Source organism: Strix uralensis, chromosome 14 (assembly GCF_047716275.1).
Source record: "Strix uralensis isolate ZFMK-TIS-50842 chromosome 14, bStrUra1, whole genome shotgun sequence".
NCBI lineage: Eukaryota > Metazoa > Chordata > Aves > Strigiformes > Strigidae > Strix > Strix uralensis.
This window is the reverse complement of record NC_133985.1, coordinates 19,914,874-19,936,334: the sequence shown is the minus strand read 5'-3', so window position 1 is coordinate 19,936,334 and position 21,461 is coordinate 19,914,874. Positions and strand designations below refer to the sequence as shown.

Here is a 21,461-nt window from a genome sequence, read left to right as displayed (position 1 = left end):
AATCCCAGCACTTGTGATGCTAGTTCACTCCTCTGCTGTAAACCTTGGTGTGGTGTTAATTCTCAACAGCTTTTTATGGCTGGTGTTGGGTAGATTTATGCTTTTTTACTTATATTTTCAGTACAGAACTGGTGAGGTGATGGATTATGTTTGAACGATGTCCCATACAGTAATAATCTCAGATGTTTTCCTCATATGACCTGTCTGGGAGATCTCAAATTGCAAGAGTGAAATGGAACAACTACTATGGGCATATGGGGCCACAAAGTTTTAATAAAGTGCATTTGCAATCTGTACAAGACTCATTTCTACCCTGAATTCACTCAAAGAGGAAAAATCACTGTCTATTGAACCATGAATTCCCTCCAAATAATTAGTCTTTTTCTGCTGTCTGTAGAAACTTCAAAAAAGAGACCTGAGATTAAAGTAAAACAGCCTCGGTTATCAGAGACATAATCCCATGTATTACAGAAACAAATTAATTCTGTGGGTAATTTCACTTAGTTCTCTACTGATTTAACAAAAGTGTGCATTTAGTCAATGTTACAGCAGCATTTTATCCCCTTTATTATTGTGTAAAGCTTACAATTTTTTTATTGAGCTGATGCTTTTCATATCTCCTCAGAAATCTGATTTTTAGCCAAGAGCTAGAGGAGGTGAAAGTGTTGACTAGAATATTCTGTAAAAAATCAATGAAGTGTCAATTCCTCTAGGCAATAAGATATGTTTTTCAAGCAACATGGTACAATTAAACTCAAGGTGTGTAACTACTTGGATGTATCAGTTTCTCAATTACTTTTTGAAATCTGAATATCATCTTTCATCAAATCGGATTGCAGGGAAGTGCCTGGCTGTCACTGTTAAGACAGAGACACTGACAGTGCATGAATACAAAGGTTCATTCTTAAGAGAATAGCTCATTTCATGACTTAGTATCCTAGCTGTATTATAGGAAAATAATGAAGCATGCAGACATGTCAGGATGAAAATATATAAAATGTGATATTGAAACAAAGTTTTCCAAATGCAAACTAATCTCTACTCCAAGAGACAGGAACAAATAGATATAGAAGCAACATAAAGAAAAAAGCCATTACTATTTTCAGCACTGTGCTCATAGCAGAAGCATGAAGAATATTGCTGTGGAAATTTTATGTAGCCTAACTTGGGAGGAAAATACCCAGAGTACAGGTACAGTTTTAGGTGGAGTGAACCATTAACGTTTCAGTGCTTAAACAATGCTGAGTCTGTCGCAGCAGGAGCTATGGTCCATATATCCCCAGCAAGGCTACGTGAAAGCCAGAGAACAACGCAGGCAATGAGGGCTGTGTATGGATGATCTCTGTTAGTGTTGTAATATCTGAATGTGTGCTTCAACCAACCAGAGAAAAAGGAAAATACTTGAAGTTCTGCAGACAGTCCAAACAAACCCGCTTGCTCTTGTCATTATGTTTCTGGGGAGCAGACTGTGCAATTTTTCCATTTGATCTCTTATCTTCGTTTTTGATTACCAGTGAAACAAGTTTTGGATGCCAGCATATAAAGCAACAGTTCATTTCAGAGTCATGGCCTCCATGAGATGGATGAGTCAACACAAATATTTCAGGATAGAATGGGCTTACACGCCGTGGGTCTTGTCAAGAGTTTGTGCATCCAGAGGTGAATGAACGACTGACACTGAAATTGTTTTTGATAAAGACAGCTCTGTGCAACTGAATGCAAAAGAAGACTTAAGAGTTCAGTTGCAAACTTCAGTTAATACTACCTACCACATTTCTGAGGGTGGTATTTGGTATGGTATATTCTAACCCTGCAGAGCTTTATTAAAGAATATTTTCTGTTAGGGAATAAAGGCTTGGAAACCTATTCCTTGCTAAGATACAACAGTGAAGGAATTATTTTGAGATACGAATTACTCTATTATCCTATGTGAAACTGCAGAATTTGACCAATACATCTTAAGAATGTGATACACAGGAGTATTGGTCAAGACAGCTCCTACAAGTAGTATTTCACATTACAGAGATTTCTTTCATTTTTCCCACTGTCTTAGTCCAGAAATAAGTCCCTGACACATGCTTGGGCATCCATGTGTCTTTTAAGACAGGCCTGATTTGATCTATGTTAAATATCTTAGCTGATTGTTACTATGGAAAAATTATTTCATTACCCAGTTGTGTAACATCAAGATTGTTTCCATGACTTGAAACCAGAAAAAAAAAACACTTGCAAAATTGACCAGGGCAAAACTGGACTGCTCAGAGCATCACACGCTAATCTTCTGTTGCCATCACCATCCTTTCAGTGGATATGCTGCCTATGTGAAATTGTCTACAATAACACTGTGAGAGGATACAAGGCTCATGCTTCAACCCTCAGCCCTTAAACTTAATAATGACAATTTTGGGTGAGGTACCGATTCATGGGGGGAAAATGCAGTCATGATTCTGTTATTTTTATCACAGACCCCAATCAAAAATCAAGACTACATTGTTCTGATCAATGCAAACCCATGCATTAAAAGACAATTCCTGCCTGAAAATACTTTCAATTTGACTTTATGATAGAAGGTTATGTATGGTTTTTCACAGTCTGAAGTGGGGTGAAAAGGACATTGAAAAATGAGAATGCACGAAAAGTTTAGTGTAATGAAATCACAGTCAATGAAAAGTTAAGTCCCCTGTCTCCATTTTTAAAAAAATTTTAATAAGAAATTAAAACCAAATAACTTTCTCAATCATTTCTTATTTCTGCTGTAAAACTGGTTTATTTTGAATTTTTTTGCCTCAGTTTTTTCCCTTTAGTTTTTATGTTTTTCATTTAAATTCTCCACTTATTTCTAGTCTAATTGTTCTCCCCACCTATTGCTATATTCAAATGCAACCTCTGTAATTCTGAGAATACACCACCAATGTTGCTGTTGGCTGGTGTGCCAACTCCCAGCACATTCAACAGAGGTGAAGGAAATTAAACAGCTTTGTAAATCCCTGCCAGACTGAGGCCTGACATAACGGAATCAACCTGGTAATACCACACATGAATTCTCTCTATGACCTAACGAAAACCACCCGCAACACAGCTCAGCTTTCACATGCACTTCTCTGTGTGAAACTCCCGAGTCCTGTCCACTATTCATAAAAGCTGTGGGGTTTTGTGTTGATACAAACCTTGAGAAAATGAAGTTGTATTCTCAATTACTGTCAGAGAAAGTACTTTTCTTGGAGATATTTGGGAGGACACCAAGCCTTAAACATGTTTTATTACCTCAGATGTTCTGGAAGACTGTTTTCAAAAGGTTTGTCTGATTGCACTAACATAAAACTTTTCAAATTATAGTCTTTCCTTAATACTCATCCATGGATCAATAATTTTTTTTGGTTTGACAAATTTAGAAAGGATTCCTCATTGGCTTTTAAAGGAAATGGGAGAAGATGCTTTCAAGACTGAATACATTACCAGTGCCAGGGGTCATTTTGATCAAATTTAAGTACCTTTGATAAACCTCCTGCTGAAGACCTCTGCCTTGTAATAGATGGTGTTGTTGGCTATTGCTGAATGCAAAATGATCTTCCCCCCGTCACTCCTTTCTTCTGTGGCAAGAGTAGTGAAAAAGGTGTTTTATCACTCTGCCACACACCTACTTATCTCCACTTTTTTGAGGAGACTCTTTTAGGATGGAAACCTCACTATGGATTTCGTACTGCAGACAAATCAAACTTTTACCTAAACTAATGGTTGGTTCTGGTCCTTTGACCTCTAGGTCTCAGCAAAACTCTCCTGCTCTATCTGATGCTGTGAGACATAGCACAGCCGTATTTAGGTACATGGCAGTTTTCCAAGCTTCATCATCTTTTCCCTCAAAACCATAATGATTGTATGATTAAGTCTAGTCTTCTCTGCAGCACTAAGCAGTCCCCTGGGGCTTGCCAGAATTTCAGGCCCATGTGCCGTAATAATGTTCCACTAACTAAAAATACAAGATCAGAAAGAAGGAAAGGGAAGAAAGGAGCCCTGAAGAAGGCAGGAACTTGCAGCAAAAAGTACATAAAGAGAACAAGAGTTTAAACATCAGGGTTAACAAAGGGCAACAAAGATCTTCTTTAGTTATTTCCCATTTTGGGCAGTATCTTTTTTTCTCATCTTTCTTCACCTCACTCTCAAGTTATTATCTCCTATCCATTTCTTGTTCCTATCCTTTTCTTGTCACCCACTGTCTCACCCTCTTCAAAAAGATAAACCTCAAACCATGCCTAATAGCTCCATTTGTGTATATCAAGAAACACCTCAAGCTTGCTGTCCTCTGGGGCAATCTTAGAGGATAGCATGAATCACTTCCCATCGACGTTACAGAAAAATATGTGACTTCATTCCCAGCCCTGGATGGAAACGCCCATAAAAACCATGCACCTTAATGAGTTTGTACCTTGCTGCAGGGAGCGATCCAGTAGGCTATGGCGAGGAAGGGCAGGCCAATGGAGACCCCAAAGACAGCCAAGAACTTCACAGCTATAGATTGCTGCCGTAAGCCTGAGAGGTTTTCATACCACATGGTGAGCAATTGCTGCTGGCAGTTAGGATGAGCAACAAACTGTAAGAGAAACAGAAATGGAAGTATCAGTAGCATTGTCTGAAGAGGCTGAGATTTTGGTGAATAATCTGCTGAACTTGTCAGTGGAACAAGACAGGGCACATCTTTGTTGTCCAACACAGCTTATGGTGTCACAAACAGAAAACTGCAAATGAGTCACCCAAAATCCCCAAGTACTTGCAGAATGTGTTTCAGTTCCACTTCTTGTCTTCTCTACATAAAAGTTTTGTGAGACAACAGATCATCTAGGCCAAAGTCCAACCTCCATCAGTGGCCAGTACTGACAAAGTGCCTCTGTTGGCAAGTTACCTCTTGAGGTAAGACACTCTGCGTTGAGATTCAGAAAACGAACTGAGAGGCACTTTGATGTCAAGCTGAAAAAAACCTCTGATAACTTGCTAAAGACGTAGGCCATTGAAATAGTAGCTCAAGACAGCAGTAATATTATATTGTTCTATTCACTGCATATGGACCCAAAGTGAACCATTCTCCATGGTTCCCCTTCTCCTGTAAATTATAAGAGGTCTGGCTGGTATTTTGCTACTTTAAATACTTTCTCTCAGAGTACCTTTCAAAAAATGACAGCTCATTCTTTACTGATCGGACAAAAAGACAAATTTAAAAGCAGAAGGAAAAGCTGTGGTGCTCTGGTACAGAAAGTACATGTTTTGTATCCTGTAACTGAGACTCTTCTTCAGTTTATTGTTCAGAGGAAAAAGAAAAGGCGAGCAGCAGACAACTGAAAAGGGCAATTTCTTAATGGTAAAATTACAGCATCACTGGATCCCACAGAAGAGTTTTATAATAAAATATTAAACTACTTTATTTCATATTGTTCTTCAAGGTGATTGAATTTAGAATGTGACTATCTTTAATCACAAAGAAGATAATTAAAAGGCAAAATAGCAGAAAGGAAAGATGAAAAATAAATATGTTGCTAATGTAGCTGATTGCATTAGCAGAACAGAGTGTTTCATTTATGAGTTTTGTGGCTGAATAAATGTTCTTAGGAGGGAAAGATGAAACCCTCCACTATTTCAAAAAGCAGAACCTTCTGGAGGTGAGAGGGAAGATGGAGGTAGAGAGAGAAAGAGAGGAGGGAAGCAGTGGCTGCTAGGGGCTTTGTGGCCACTGTTGCCCCTGCCTGGCAGGGTGGAGATGGCCCGTATCTGGCAGCTGCCCCATTTCCCTGCTCCAGCCCTTTAAGCTGCAACCAGCTGGGGGGATTTCAGCCATAGTCTGTAGTTTCCTTGGGATTCAAAAGCAGAGAAAATTCTAGCTGTGGGTTCATCTTCACTATCTATGAAACGATGATCAAACTGGGAATTTAATGTACTCTTTTCTAGATGTTTGCATAGTAACAGAACTGTGAGTTTAAATGATCAGTTCATTGCTAGCGCAGAATGAAATACAGTTGCACAGTAATTAGGATTGCCGTGGAATAGAGTGTTTTCTTCTTTAACAGCACATTAGCAGCTATTTAAAATGTGCTTCTTCAGATGAATTAGGCTTTGGAGCCTGCATTTCTCAAAAAGAAAAAAAATCAGAAAATAAGACTTTACCCCTTCCACTGACTAAATCAATCAGAGTGAAGAAAATTGATAGGTAGCTTTAAGCTCTTTTGTCTTTAGAATTTTTTCCTGGAAATATTAACATTTTAATATGCTTTCTTTTAAGCTGCTTTCAAAAAGAGAAAGCTTTCAAAAAAGTTAATCTATAAATCATCAGTCCTAGCCCTTTGGAGCATTTAAGGTTAAGGTGATGACAGCAGTATCGCAAGGAGGCATTTCCTGATGCCCAGTGTTTATGTCTGTGCTAATGCTGCTAGGGCTTATTATCTTTCTGGCAAATGGACAGAAAGATGAAATGGAAGGATGCTAGACAGAGAATTGATTCCCTTTGTAAATTTTATTTTCAGATATGATGAATTCTACAACAATTGTAGCAACTCATGAAAAGGAAAATTACACTGGTAGATGTGCAGACTTCTGAGATGAAGGGCCAAAGCAACAGCCAGGCTTCCTCCTGCTCTTGTAATTGTTCACCACATTATGAGAATTGATTCAGACAAAGAAATTCAGTTGTCCTTGGCAATGAGACAGTCAAAGACTTTTGCTGGTTGGCATTTCAGAGAATTCATCAGACATTTTAATCTGTTCATTTTTTCACTCTGTCTGGGAACAGCTACAATGAAAATAAAAATACAGGAAAATTGAGAAGGAATTGCCATAAAACCCAGTTCATTGGAACAATTTATTTTGTACAAGGCAATAAAGATTGGCAGCATGCCATAGAGCCTTGATGGTGTTCATCTTACTCTGATTATTACAAAAATGAGAGAAAAATAAGATCAGGATAAGAAAGATAAGAGCGTGAATGAGTTTTGATCTGTTATTTGCTTACAGCAAGCAGTAGTTTTTCATTATGTTTGCTCCATCAGATATTAATGAAATACACAGTGATGCTTGGACAATGCCAATCCCCTCTCTATCAAAATTTCAGAAATTGATCTTAGGTCTCATTAGAGACGTTACAGAGACATTTAACTTTCTTCTCTGAGAATGGGCACTGACACCAAGTTAAAGATTACACTAATGCTTTGCTTAGTGTCATAGGCACAGAAAAGAACAGAGTTTGAGACAAAAGCTTCAAAGCAGAATGCTTCAAAGTGTAATGAAAGATGGTGATACAGTATATTGAATTTCAGAGGCCTAAATGCTGCAATGCTTTTTCAAAGTTCCCATTAAATGCTATTTCCCTTTCTTCAGCACTGGAAAAAGAGGCTAGGAGGCTTTTAGGGGCAAACTGTGGCTGCTGCTGCATTGCATCCCAGAGAAGAGAAAGGCAGAAAGTGTTGCAACAAGATTGGTGTGGCCTGGGCGGTGCAGAAGGGCAAGCTATTGCTGACTGAAGTGGAAACACTGGCAATGGAAGGGATTGCGTGGGTCCAAAAAGAGACATGTAAAAGCATTAAGTGCTTTATCTCATGGGCAGAGTGAGTTCCCTCCAAGCTGATAAAGGTAATGCATCAGGATCTGGGAGCTCAAGCAAAATGTTTTCCAGTGCTTCTGCATTTAGAAACTGCAGTGGGAGCTTTTCTGGTCCCATGGCACAGGGCCAGCAGTGAATGGCCGTGGTTTTTCCTTATACCATGCACACCTCTTCGATTTAGGAAGAAAATTTTACTTCCCTCCAGCCTATCAGTTACACATTCTTTTCAGTTAAAAAAAGGCTAAAAAAAATAAAATCACACATCAATCTAAAGAGCCAGCTCAAATAATGAAGCTGCCAAAGTGGTATTTTTGAGAGCCACTGAAAGACACAGGAAGGTATTGACATCTCCAAAAGCCACTGTTCTGTGCTACAGGGGATTAAAGGAGCGAGGTGAATATTTGTCTAGAATATGGAAAAGATCTCTCAAAGCCTTCAGTGGGAACTGAAGGTCCAAAGGAACTGTTTTACACATAGAAATAAAGAGAATGTTTTAGAGACCACTGCGGATACCACATTGAAAGATAACTTTTCCACATTGCTGTCTAATTTGATGAGTGACAGCTCTTTCTCGTAGCTTATCGTGTGTATGCGTTGTGGGAAAGCACTTTACAGCTCCCATGACAGAGTGAGATTTTTTCTCTCAGCATACTTGTTCAAAAATGCATGAGTTTCACTACACAGACAATAAAGTGCCTTTATATCTCTGTAACTGTATATGAAGTTACTTCTCATAGAAAACACTGTAATAGAGACTTTGATTTTTTTATTTTATATTATATTGGACAGAGGAAGAGTCTGTGATGAGGACCCCAGTCACTGCTGCAGTTCAGTATTAGCACTGCAGTTACCTAATCTGTCAGGGATTAGGCACTGTTTAAACTCCCTGTCCAAAGCACCCCAGGGTCCCTACCTGAAGAGCATCTCTCATCCTGTGACACATAACAGATAAGCTACAGTCAGATGACAAAAACCCAGGAATTTCTTCAGAGTGTCAGACAATGCTCACACATCAAACAGAAAAGAAAAAAAAAAAGATACCTATCTTGGACAGAAAAATGCTGTCAGCGGAAATAAGGAAACTTATAGCAAGACAGGTAAAAGGCAGAGGTCAGCTTCAGATGATTGGAATTAATCGTGCAGAAAAACCCCAGTATCTCTTTTATTACTGAAATAATTCTATTTCCCTTATGAGTGCAGGAATCTACCACTGAGGCAAAAGAATTAACCACTCAGAGAAGATCATCTTGCTTTGCTAATGTACCCTACACTAAACAGCCAGGGGCTGAGGTAGGAACGAAAAACTCAGTGAACCAGTGAAAACACTTTAAAATCCTGCACGTCAGAACTAACAACGCAAACTAGTGACTTTAATGTCCTGCTTTCACAGAGATACCCCTGTCATGTCCTCTCCAGCTCGTCCCTTCACTGTAAGCCTTATAACAAATGCTGGTGAGTCTCAGCAAACAAAAGCTGCAATTCAGGTGAGCAGCGGTGTGTTTAATCAGTGAGTGAGAGCTGGAAAATTTGCTGCATAAATAGATTTTTCAGGAGAACATTGGTAATGTCAAGAGACACTGTCAGGGGCAGGGACGAGCCATTCTTCTTTCCATCATATAGCTGTGTTCATGCCCTTCGGACAACCTTTCTGGGTTCATTATTAAAGAATTGTCTTTTGATGTAGCTCGTCGCTTCTGCAAGCCTACATTGATTAACACATTCTAGGCTGCAGCACCTGCTCACAGGAACCCCTGGTTGGGTGTGTAATGCTTCAAATGCTGAAGATCCTGGCGAAAATGCCAAAACCGTTTTGATGACTCAAATGAGTCAATCATCACTCTGTGCCTCTGAATTATGAGGGAAGATGAGGGGAGCATCAAGTGGATTGTATATGTGGCTTTTCCCATTTTGCCAGGGATGTCACCAGGCAGCACAGGAGCAGTACTCCTGCAGAATCACAGAATCATCTAAGTTGGAAGGGACCTTGAAGATCATCTAGTCCAACCGTTAACCCAGCACTGACAGATCCCAACTACACCAGATCCCTCAGCGCTATGTCAACCTGCCTCTTGAACACCTCCAGGGATGGAGACTCCACCACCTCCCTGGGCAGCCCATTCCAACACCTGACTACCCGTTCTGTAAAGAAATACTTCCTAATATCTAGTCTAAACAGGGATCCACATGCTGGAAAAAACAGGTGGGTCTGAACCACACACATTCCATGCTCTGAAAAGATGAAAGTATGTAAGTGTTAGTAAGGAGACTTCATGACACACGTCACAGACAAACACAGCCTGAGCTGAGCTTGCCGTGCTGGTGTTCCCAGTAGGACTGAAGCCAGCCCTGGACTGGAAGGTGCGTTGTCATTTGCTTGGCACCGGTGCTGTGCCTGAGCAAAACCAGAGGCAGGGAGGGAGGGAAAGCTGGGCCTGCCCATCTCCGCTTCTGTGTAGGCAATGTTGTGTTTCTCCCAGCGAAACCTGCCTCAAAGGGGATATGAAATCATCCTTTTTCAGTTGGTTGCTGAAGATGCTGTGGGAGTATCAGCAAACATTAGCAGGGGTGGAAGAAACTCAGGGAAAGGTCGAAGCAGGATATTACTGCTCTTCCCCTGAAGGGTAAAAAGTATACTGCCATTTCACCAAAGAGGATCAGATGAATTAAAGAGTAAACATATGTCCACATGCACACAACAGACAAAAAAAGGCAATGAAAACATTAAAACAAAATATAAGTTCCTTGCTTTTAAACCACTTTTCACTTTTGAAGGTTCCTTTGATATTTTAAGCATTTTTAAGACTCAAAGCCTAAATAAAGAGTCTGGAATTATACTGAATAAAATCTTTTTCTTGAACTGAAACATAGCATTTTTGAAAAAAAGAAAACTTGAAAAAAAAAAAAATGGAAAATGTGTTGGAACAGTTTTTTGATCTTCTAAAAAACCCACCTACTTGCAGAGTCGTTTCACCTGATGCAGAACAGGAGATGACAGAGCTGAGTGGAAATTACTGAAGCTTACTAGGAAATACAGAGTACAGGAAAAGGCCAACATATGCATATGCCTTTTCTTATCTTCACCTTGTACTCTGCTCTGTGAACCTCTAAGTGAACAAAGAGCCCTTTGTTTTGAAGAAACTATTCTGAGATACCTTAACAGAAGCAGTTGGGATATATTTATTTCATGATCCGGAGTGCGGAAAAAATCTGCCTTTAGCAAGTGCTTGTGCTATTAAACTATGACAAATGAGGTTGTCAGAGGGTAAATACGTCTGGAACTTGGCTCACTGTTTGCTGTTGTGCCCGATAAGAGGTACAAGTAAAACTGTAGAAAGTTTAAGAAAGAAATAGAAAACTACTTGCTCTATTATTTATGAATTAAAAACAATAAGTAAAGTTCCAGTCCAAGTACCCATGCTGTGAGACTGTGACATTTTCACAAAAGAGACCTGCTCTAATTATAGTTAAACTCTATCCATGGTCACAGGCCCAGTTTTTAAAACACTTTGCACCACAGTAACCTTACAAGGGAGAGTAAATCAGCAGGTCCAATTTCCTTCATCCAGATGCAAAAAATAATTTCATGAAGTCCTGTTCAACTTGGATGAAAGAAAGTTCAGCTGATCAAGACTCATTTCGACAGGATCTGACCATTGCATAAAAATAAACACTACATGAGAAAAGGTCCTCTGAGATACTGCAGTTGCTGCAGACACACACAGAGAACATGAAGCAAGGAAACGTCCCTCTCCTGAGGATTTCTGCAGCTTTCCCTCTGTCCCTGGGGTTCATTTGACTGTCTAATGGCATCACACAAATATTCATGAGGTTCTTGCTCATCCCGTGGAGGAGCTTCATGACAGTCTTGGTGAATATTTAGACCTGATATCTGGAGTCTAACTTCAGTATTTATAAACCTGATAGCAAAGGGAAAAGGTTTACATTTGTAGACAGAGCCCAGATGAGCTGGAATTATCAGGAAAAAAAACCCAACAAATTGTGCAACCTCAGTCTCTGAGTTACTTTTAAGGCATAAAGCTAGAAGTATTATTATGGTTTTAGTAGTAAATTACACCTTTTATAAAACCTTTCACATGCACCTTTCTGAACCAAAATATCTTTCTTATTAGAGCCATTTGGCAGTGGGGAACTACCTGGCTGCATCAAATCCCAGGATACTCACATATTCCCCAGTTTTATGGAAATCCAATATCTGGATCCACTTGTGGGTTGATGTGAGTTATTTAATCCAAAATTCTGATTTAAAACACTTAAAACCTTAGCATAGCTACTGTTTACAGCCACATCTCTTTCCTGTGTCTCAGTCTGTTCTATAAAAGTGTGTTGTTTGGGATAGATCTTCTGCTCTCTGCTAAATCAGTGAGTACATTAACAGGACCGGGATCTCACTTTGCAAAGGTGACCAGAAGACAGAACCAAGGCAGCGAAGGTCATCCCAGCATCCCAATGTTTGTGTAACTGCCCAAAAACACCCGTGTGGTGCAGCTCTGCAAAGGAGATGGTGTGGCCCTGCTAGAATGAGCAACGTGGATGAAAACAGGATTTGACCAGGCACCAGATTGTTAAACACGCACAAAATAAAACCCAATAAAAACAAATTAGTCTAATAGAAAACAAAAATAATGGGGTAAATAAAACTGCCAGGACCATTTCAAATGCAATTCGTCCACTGACAGAAATGCTCTCCAGTGCTGAGTGAAAACACAAAATTAATAATCCTCTTAGTAATGGAAGGAATAGAGGGGGATTTTTCTGTCGTTCCGTTACATTTCAATTCATGTGATATAAAATTTTCTCATATATTTGAGGTGTATAAGAAGAAAATGTAGAGTTTACACAAATTCTTTAATTGGCTCAGTTTAAACCTTGTTCTGCCTAAAGTTTCTTTATAATTTTTCTTCCCTGAGACAAGGAGAGAGGTTCTTTTTGTGCTAAACATTATTCTATAAGGTAGAGAATAAGGTGGTTGGCTCTTGAGAAAAGTTCTGTTTCATAATCTAGTGGACTGCATGTTTTCTGAAGAGATTTATTGCTAATGTCTGGTTTCTCCTGTTTTTACATGTACGAATAAATCTTATCACTGAATTATTTATCTGAAAACAAGAAAATGAATTGGAAGTCCCAGCCTTTAACATTCCAGGGTTTTTATATCTGTGCAGAATCAAGACCACTAGGAAATCCTTATTATTTAATTATTCATCTGAAAACATGCCACAATAAAAAGCCACCAAACAACAAGCTCCCTTTGGTATCTAAAAATACAACCACAGTGGGCACAGGAGAAATTTAAAATGCTATAGCCTCTTCCTCCCCCATGGGAGTCAGTAAACTATTTTCCCTTGGCTATGTGGTGAGGAAAGGCTAGGCTGGTGCTCAAACTCAGATGCCTCCAGTGCAGATGGCTTCACTCCCAGCACAGCTGATGGAGAGAAAGACTCACTGATAGGACGAGACTCCTCTCACCATGAGGTATAGAGTCCCAGAAAGATGTAGACATCTACAGGTATGTGACAAGAATCTCATGTAGGAGAGCCACAGGCTGGGTCAGTACCCATGAAGACATCTGAATTTGAACACTACTTAGGAAAATACCCTCAAGAACTTAAAATGCTGAGCTTTATTTTTTTGAGGGGTTGTACTCATCCCCATCTGACTTTCCATCCAAAATGCACATTAACACGTCTACTGCCTATTGAGAGATAGATGAAGCCAAAACTGCAGGCAACTAATGTCAGGTTTATAGCAGACCACATTAGTTGCTGTTTTCTAAGAGAATTTTATTATTAATAAAGGTAATTTTAAGTCCTTTGATCTGTGATAGACATCCATACAATGGGTTTGATGTGGTCCTGTGCTCTCTTGTCAGTGTCTTTATGGACATCTAAGACCCTGTGGCACTTTACAAATGAAAATAATTAAGTCTGCATATTACAGTAAATTGGCAATATTGCAAACACCACTCAGGATGGAGAAATGATTCATTCAAGCCTTGAGAGGATAGATGTATGGGCAGGAAATAACAAAATGAGATTCATCTTGGAAAAGAAAAGAAATTAAAACATCTGGGCAAAAAGAAATAATCAGAACCACAGATTTTAGTGGGAGGAAGGAACCTTGCTAATGAAATACTCAGAGACATAGAAACACTTTCTGTGAGGAGGGGAAGTAAGTCCTTCTCTTTCCAATCTCTGACAAAACATCTGTAATATGCAATTAGAACTGTAAAAAGAAAAATTACATGGATAAGCTTAAGAGTCTAGAGTGACCAGGGTCTAATGTTCTAATGTTCACGTAGATAATAAATTACATTTGTACATTATCAATTGGTTCTCCAGTGATGGAAACAAGAGACACTTTTCTTCTCACCACCACAATCCAAACCCTCAATAACTCCACAAGACCTCAGTTAAATATTCCTGAAACTAAAGAGTGGGGAAAAATTAACCAGAGGTTACAGAAACAAAAGCAGAAAGCCAACTTCCTGAAAGCCTTTTTTCTTGAGGTCTCCTCATTGACGCTTCACATTGAGATGACAAAGCATAATCCTGTCCTGCTTCAAGCCATATCTGTGCATGTTACAACCATTGGGGTACAGAAATATCAATGTTTGTCCGTGAGAAGTTCCTAAACCTAATTTTGTTCTAAAGGACAAACAGTTGTAAGAGAGATTTTCTGTGACCTACGCAGCTCTGAAAGCTGTGCAGCTGAAACATTTCCTCTGGGTTACCGAAATGCAGTTTCCCATTTGTGTTAAGGGTAATGCACAGGCTGTGTGTGAGGCAGTGGGTGGTGTGTCCTGGTGTGCCCCCTCCACCTCTTCCCTGCAGCGGTCCCTCCCCAGGGCAGGGCATTGCAGGAATTTGCAGGATAATTGCAATTTGAAAGCACAGAGAGGTTGCAGAGCCATAGCTACCTGCCACGGCATGTGGCACAGATATACTCCTTGCTCTCCAAAGGGAGGAGTTTCAGAACTTCTTGTTGTCTCTGGACTTCTCCTCTGTTCTCCAGATTATTTCATTTTGCATCTCTTGCAAACACCAAGCTTTTCCAGTTAACCTTCTTAAGGATGTTCTAGCTCAGCTCTGCCCCAGCGTGTGTTTGGGGCAGTGTCTACTACTGCACATTTTGAGGGTCAGAGCTGTCTCCACAGAAGGAACAGGGCTGGTTCTTTTGCTCATTCAGGGACTAATCTTTTCTAGCTCCCATTCGGGGGGAGGAAATGCTGCGGGTGGGGCCCCATTCAATGGTGAGAAGGACCCTGGAAGGCATTTCGTGCACAAGATATTGTGCAGGGTAAAACCTCATCCTCTGAGCCAATGAACGGTGAGTACAGGTTGCTGCAGCAGTTGACGAGAGCTGGGACTTCTCATGCCCTTGAGTATCTGAGTCGCGTGACCAATGCAGTGAAAAATTATAATCTAATGCAGCCATGAGTATTCTGTTCAGAGCATCCTCCATATGTTAATTATTAATAATACAGTTATGAGAAAAGTTCCTGTTCCAGCTCTCTATTAAATAGGATTTATACAGCCATCTGGTGTTCTGTTTAATTCTTATTATTTTTTTTTTTCAAACCCAATTTGTGTGTCTTACTGTTAATTAAATTAAAACTCGTGAAAGAGAAAGGTGCTCTGGCTTTGTGATGGCTACGAACTGGGTTGTTGAGAAAGCAGAGGTGGGCACTCAACATTTGCTATTAAAAGAATATAGCAACAATAATTCTGACATTGGGAAAGAAGGAGAACAAATGACACCTCCTACAGAGAAGCAAGAGCTTTAGACCTAAAGGTAAATGTTGACATATAAGCCCCCTGTCAACATTAAAGCATGACAAGAAAGGAGCATTACAGAACAGACAAAAATGAGAACAGAAAATATGAAGGGCTCTGTAAAGCTGATATACACCAGTAAAATGCTTTTGTTGTGGTACATCAAAAACTGCATTTTCTCATTGGGGGTTGTCCAAGGGAAGAGTCCAAGACAGAGTTGGCCCAGCCTCTGTACCTATGCCTCTCACAGGTAGAAATCATATCCTGGCTTAATCAGAAATAAGTTCACACACAGGGAAAACCTGTGCTACCCTTATATTTTGAGTATCTGATTGAAAACAAAATTGTTTAATTGTTTTGAGAAGAGAAAAAACATTATTCTGCATTTTTTAGTAAAGAACATGAAGTAAACCCCTCACTTAGATACTGTAAGCCTGCATGAAGAACAGCTGAGAGCATCCTTAGCTCAAGAAGCTCAGTTTTATTTTCTTTCCTTGGGAACAGAACTCCAGTTTAGCAACTCAAGCCACTTTTGGCTATAATCCACCAGAAACACCTAGCCTGAATAATTCCTGTTTCACCTTAATGCTGCTTTTAATTTTGTCATTTCCATGAGTAGCTGCTGCTCTCTGCCACAGTGTTTGCTCTCACACTGTGACGGTTCCCCAGCCCTCTTCTACAATATCCAAAGAAACCACCTGAACAGCCTTGGTACAGCATCAGCAGGGCGCTCTGGTTCTCTTCATGCACTCAACCTTTCTCCTCCCTTTGCTGGAGAGGAAAGAAATCCGTTCTTGACTGGAGTATGCAAATGTGAAGCATAGATAATAATACTAGGGGAGATAATAATAAATTTGCAACAATCCTATAACATGGGCTAAAAGTCCATTTCTTGGAAAGAATCCAAGACTCGGCAAATGCTCAAATGTTTGCAAATTGTTTGGTTTGCTCTTGACAAACTGTTCCCATTTAATAATTTTCGAGAAATCATGAATCATTAAGACAGCTAATTTGAAGGGAGAAATTGCTCTGGAAAACTTGAAGAGAGGACATTTGAGTGCAGTTTTCCAAGAATCCTGCAGTACGGAGTGATTATTTAGTTCTTTCAGGAAGCGTAGAGAATTAGAGTAATACAGCATTTTTAAAGACCACTTCGTAAATCACTGTAATTTTAGCTTTCTCCTTGCTGTGAAACATGTTCAAGCAGAGTTTCTTAATTCTTCAATAAACTTCTATATAAACCCTTCAATTATATTAGAGCCTTAAACTTGTTTTCTTGCCAGCGTCTCAAATGTGCTAGTAGCATGCTTTGCAGAAAAAAGGGAAAAAAAGAGACAGACAAGTGAAGACTGGAACTTTTGATGCTGTCTTGAACAATTTTCCAAGATTCATCTCAAATTTTGTAAATTAGGAAAAAAAGATAATGATCAAAAAAAGTGTGTCCTTTCAGTTGAGCAAAGAACTGAGTTTTTTGAGTAACAAAGGGGCGAGGTAACAGGGAACTCTAATGGGAAGCACAAAGGAAAAGGTGCAGAGAAAGACCATTTAGGGCCTGGACAAAAACCTGTTGTAGGTTCCAGCTGCAGGTTTACTGAATAGAGGATGTTAGAAGGCTTCAGTCTCCTTTTTAACTCTAATGTACATACAAGGTTTTCCTGCACCGATAGAACACGATCAGTAACAGGTCTGTGAACATTCAGCTCAAGGACAGGTTGCCCCCAGACTTGGGGGTTTTCAAGTAGGGATTTGCCCTTCAAAAAGAGGCACAAGAAGCACAGTGTTTTGGGCTAAAAGCTACTACAAGGCTGATGGCTGAGCTCCCTGCTGTGCAGGCATGATGTGCACTCTACACACAAGGGAGGTGCAGCCTCTGCCTCCAACCAACTGAAACCAATTGCTGAATTCAAGATCAGGAAGATAGTGTGTTGGAAACAAAAGTAGGACTTCAAATTTAAACTGTATATGTAGCATCAACTGCATCCCTAAAATTTTCAGATGGGCACATAGGAAGAAAAATACAAAAGGTGGCAGAGTCAATTTAAATCCATAAAATGCAATGTGATGGCTCTCGGTTTCAAAATTCTGCTCTCTCTGCCTCCTTCTGGCCTCCGTGGCCATTTTGAGGGGGGAGGACAACTCCGTGAGGGCTGTGAGCTGGGCAGGGGGTGGGACAAGCCGGTAGACCAGCTGCAACTGTTAAAGAAAAATACTATTCTGGCTGTGGTGACTGCACTGCATGAGGGTGATGAAGGAACAAAGAATTTAAAAGAACAAGGAAGACTTTGTTTGTGCAAAGGCCTGATGAAGCTCTACAGATACAATTGCTCTCCTGCCTGAGGATGGGTGCCCTTGACATCTTTCCCAGACTCTGGAAATAAAAGTGTGATAAAATGCAGACTGCATCAGCAGCTGTAAAAGTAAAATCATGGGTATTAAAGAATAATTTTCAATATAAATTATTCTCTGCAAATTTTCATCAACGAAAGCCTACTGTAGGCACTTAGAGTACTAATATGGAAATGTGAATTAAGAAGCTAATGGAAGAAATTGACTTTTTTAAACATCAAATATGTCTTATCATTTCAGATGTGGATGCAAATATTTAGTCTGGATACTAAATTAATTTAAAAAAAAACCCATAACAGCTAACACCTCTTTTATTTTATTTTATTTTCTCAGCCCTTTCTGAAGTCTCTAAAGTTGTCTTGTCTAAGATTTTTCATGCTGTTTATGGGAAAGAACAAATATAAAATATTTCAGGAGCTCTATACTCCTTTAAGTAAGAACATCTTATTTCTCTGGCTCACCTAGAGCTTGTTGAGCTGAAGAATACAAAACCGATCATCTGAATGTTGATGTTAATGATAGAGGTGGGGAGCAGGGGTGTCAGGCAGAGTTGCAGTCCCTTCATTATTCCTACCATGTCAACTAAAGTTCCAGAACAAAAAAAAATGGCAAACACAACTATTTCTGTGTCATTCCAGTCCCAGAGTGCAGTTAAAAAACTGGAACAGTCTCCATGTCCCCGGGACTGTGTCTGGGCGAGTTACAGCCACCCACGTCTCAGCACCCGGGCTTGGCCTGGTCAGGCAGCACCAGGGCTTTGGGTGCTGTGGGTGGGAAGTCACTGGGTGCGCCTGCCTCCATCTGCCTTTCACACTTGCAGGGCCACATGCAATCTCACACCTATGAGTCATTGCATTAGGTTTGAAAAAGGGACTTCAGATTTAGAGAATCTGTCCCAGAATTGATTTATTAAATATGTAGAATAATTTACCCTCCATCTCACCCCTCTCTCTTACAGGATTTTCTTAAAATGAAAATAGATTTCAAAGCACAGGTTTTGTATACACAAGCCTAAATATTTCTCAGCTGGATAAAAAACTTGTACCTGAAATGTATTGCCTCTTAAGGAAATCATTACTCTCTTACCACCACATAATCTCTTTGTTCAGCAAGTGTGATAAATATTGGTCTATTATCATAAGTCACTGCCAATAACCAAAGCCATTTATCTGAATGTGTCTCTGCCTCCCACAAATGGAACTATCTCACTTTCAAGTTAACAGTTAAATGCTCATCTTACACATAGACATGTACTGCCTACTGAAAAAAATATTCTGAAAAGTGCTAACCTGAGAGTCAACATGAGGTTGACAAATGCTCATGTTTATGTTCTGTAATTAGTTTAACAGTTATTATCAGTGAGCAACAAGTTACTGTGATCCAGAAAAGATGCTCAGCTTTCCTGGGCGTAGGCAGATATTTATACAGAAGAAGATCAACTGTATATGACCCACCACAGATGCTTTAGGTCAGTGTTCATGCATTATGAAAAGGCACACGTATATACAATGTAAGAAATGGAGGAAATTTTCCTCTGACTAAGCTAGGATGAATGTGCTCCAAGCAGCACAATAACTAACAGCAATTTAGCTCCAGCTAATGGTCTTAGTATCTAAAGGATGACACAAATATTTAGAAGACTAAACAAGCAAAATAGTGCAGAAGACTTCCTACATTGAAAAGGCTTGAGGTTCGGACCAACTTCATGATAATTCTCAGACCATAGGTCACAGGGGACTATTCCTTGATGAGGTGCTATCAGTGTCTTGTAGATGAGTCCATTTTCTGAAAGAGCACCAGAGCAAGTTTGGCCTCCTGTTACCTAAACAACAGCTTCAATAACTAAACCTGACCCATCTTGTTGAAAGGCATCTAAGAGTGAACTGAGATGTTATGCTCAGTTTTGGTGATGGAACAATGCAGAAACACAACATCCTAGGAGGAAATATTTGGCTCCATATTATGTGCTCCTGCATGAAAGCAATTCATTTCAAATAAGAGTTTTAAGATTCTCTTTAATTAATGGCTTTCATGACAGGAAAAGACCTTCTCTAGCCAGCACAGCAGCACAGTTAAGAGGCAAACTGAAGCAGGTGGTGGGTTTGGGAGGGGAAAGAGAGAGCAGATGTTAGCCTGAAAATTTGGAACGCTCTTCAAGTCCCGTAGCAGGAGCCCAGTTTCCATCAATGCATATTGTAGGAGCAATTAATCGGGACCACCCAGGCCTAGGATTTGCCAGAATCAAATTTTCCATTCACACAACATACTTCCGTAAAGCTGAATGTTTGTTTAAAGTACTTCTAAAAGTCATTCAGTCTTCATGTTTTTCCCTAAAATATATATCTTCCCTCTGTTTTGTAGATTTGGGGAAATCTGAACTCTTAGAATACACATCTGGAGCTTTAGGAGAGTGGAAGCTGGGAATCTATCACTGTTTATCAATGTTTATCTTTCACATGCTTTTAAATAACCCCAATATTCCAAGTTAATCAGAACTTATTTTTTGAGGTTTTGACTTAATTCTGAATAAAAATTGCAAAACTTCTTTTTTAAAAATTTAAATTCCACTTTCCATCACACTGCAGTAAAGGGTCTTGACTATGATAAAATTGTTACTTTTCATATATGTTCTTACTGTGACATAACAGAAAAGGTAATATTTTTGATGGGTGCAAGAGGCTTTGGAGGCTAACTAACACGAGATGTGGATCAGAGCTAGGTGGTCAGGGAGCATTAGAGAGCAGACAGGTGAGACATGAAGCTTGGTCTGCTGACCTCAATCAGGCTGCAGCATCCAGCTGTTACCTCAGTCAAAGCAGAAGATCTAGTTTGAAGGAAAGACAGATGGTTTGGGAATGGGGAGGATATGGACTAAATTCTCTAATTTTATAATCTGTGGCCAAAGATGCCACAGCATCTGCTGGGTTCATCCCTCACCTTCATGTAAATCACAGTGAAGGAAGGAAGACCCTCAGTTTGGTATGGTAACAACTTTTGGTCCCTGCTGAAGTCTTCAGAGATTCATAGTCATGACCTGCCCAAGAAGCGCTGTGCGCTATGATCAGGCCCTTGGGCAGTCTATACATCCATCTCTATCACTTTAAAATAAATGCCATAGCTGCTGTAATATGCCCTTTGCAAATAGCCTTCTCCATATTAAAGCATCTGAGAAAATGTAAATCAAACCATAAACCAATACATGTTTAGGGACAGTCATGGTCCCACTGAAATCTATCTTTCATTTATTATTTTTCAGGTGACATCAAGGAAGCATAATTTAGACATGAAGACACATTCACCAGGGACCCAAAGAAATAACTTACCTTTTTGACCTCGTATTTAATAGCAAGTTTAATCCTGCTCAGACTTGGCCGGTGGTGCTCAGGGCACAAATGTACGTTCACATCTCCATTCAGAATAGCCTCTACTTCTTCGGTGTCTCTGCACAGGTCCAGCACCCCCACAACAAAGTCCTTGCATTGCATAGATAGCTTCCTATAGTCGTTCTAAGGGAAAACAGGGAAAAACTAGTTATTTAATTGTGCATGCCTCAAATGAACAAAAGCAAGAGAGCGCAATTGTGAGCAAGGTTACTTCTGCAAAACTACTGGCTGGAATAGTAAGAAAGCACTTGTTTTCACCCCAGATGTAGCGTCTCTAGCTTTCCACAAATATACATGAACTCCTCCAGACTTAATTAGTAATGTTTCTATCAGCAGCATAGTTTACATTACAATACAGCATGC

General features: G+C 39.7%; 1 protein-coding gene across 1 annotated transcript in view; it reads right to left on the bottom strand.

Annotated features, from left to right (window-relative positions):
- The window catches only part of TRPC7 (transient receptor potential cation channel subfamily C member 7), a 79,523-nt gene that overhangs the window by 27,748 nt on the left and 30,314 nt on the right, over window positions 1-21,461 (bottom strand). Inside the window, exons 3-4 of the mRNA XM_074883390.1 lie at window positions 21,039-21,221; window positions 4,424-4,588 (exon numbers count right to left, since the gene is read on the bottom strand). Of these exons, the coding sequence (XP_074739491.1) occupies window positions 4,424-4,588; window positions 21,039-21,221 (348 nt within the window). The remainder of the gene's footprint in view (window positions 1-4,423; window positions 4,589-21,038; window positions 21,222-21,461) is intronic.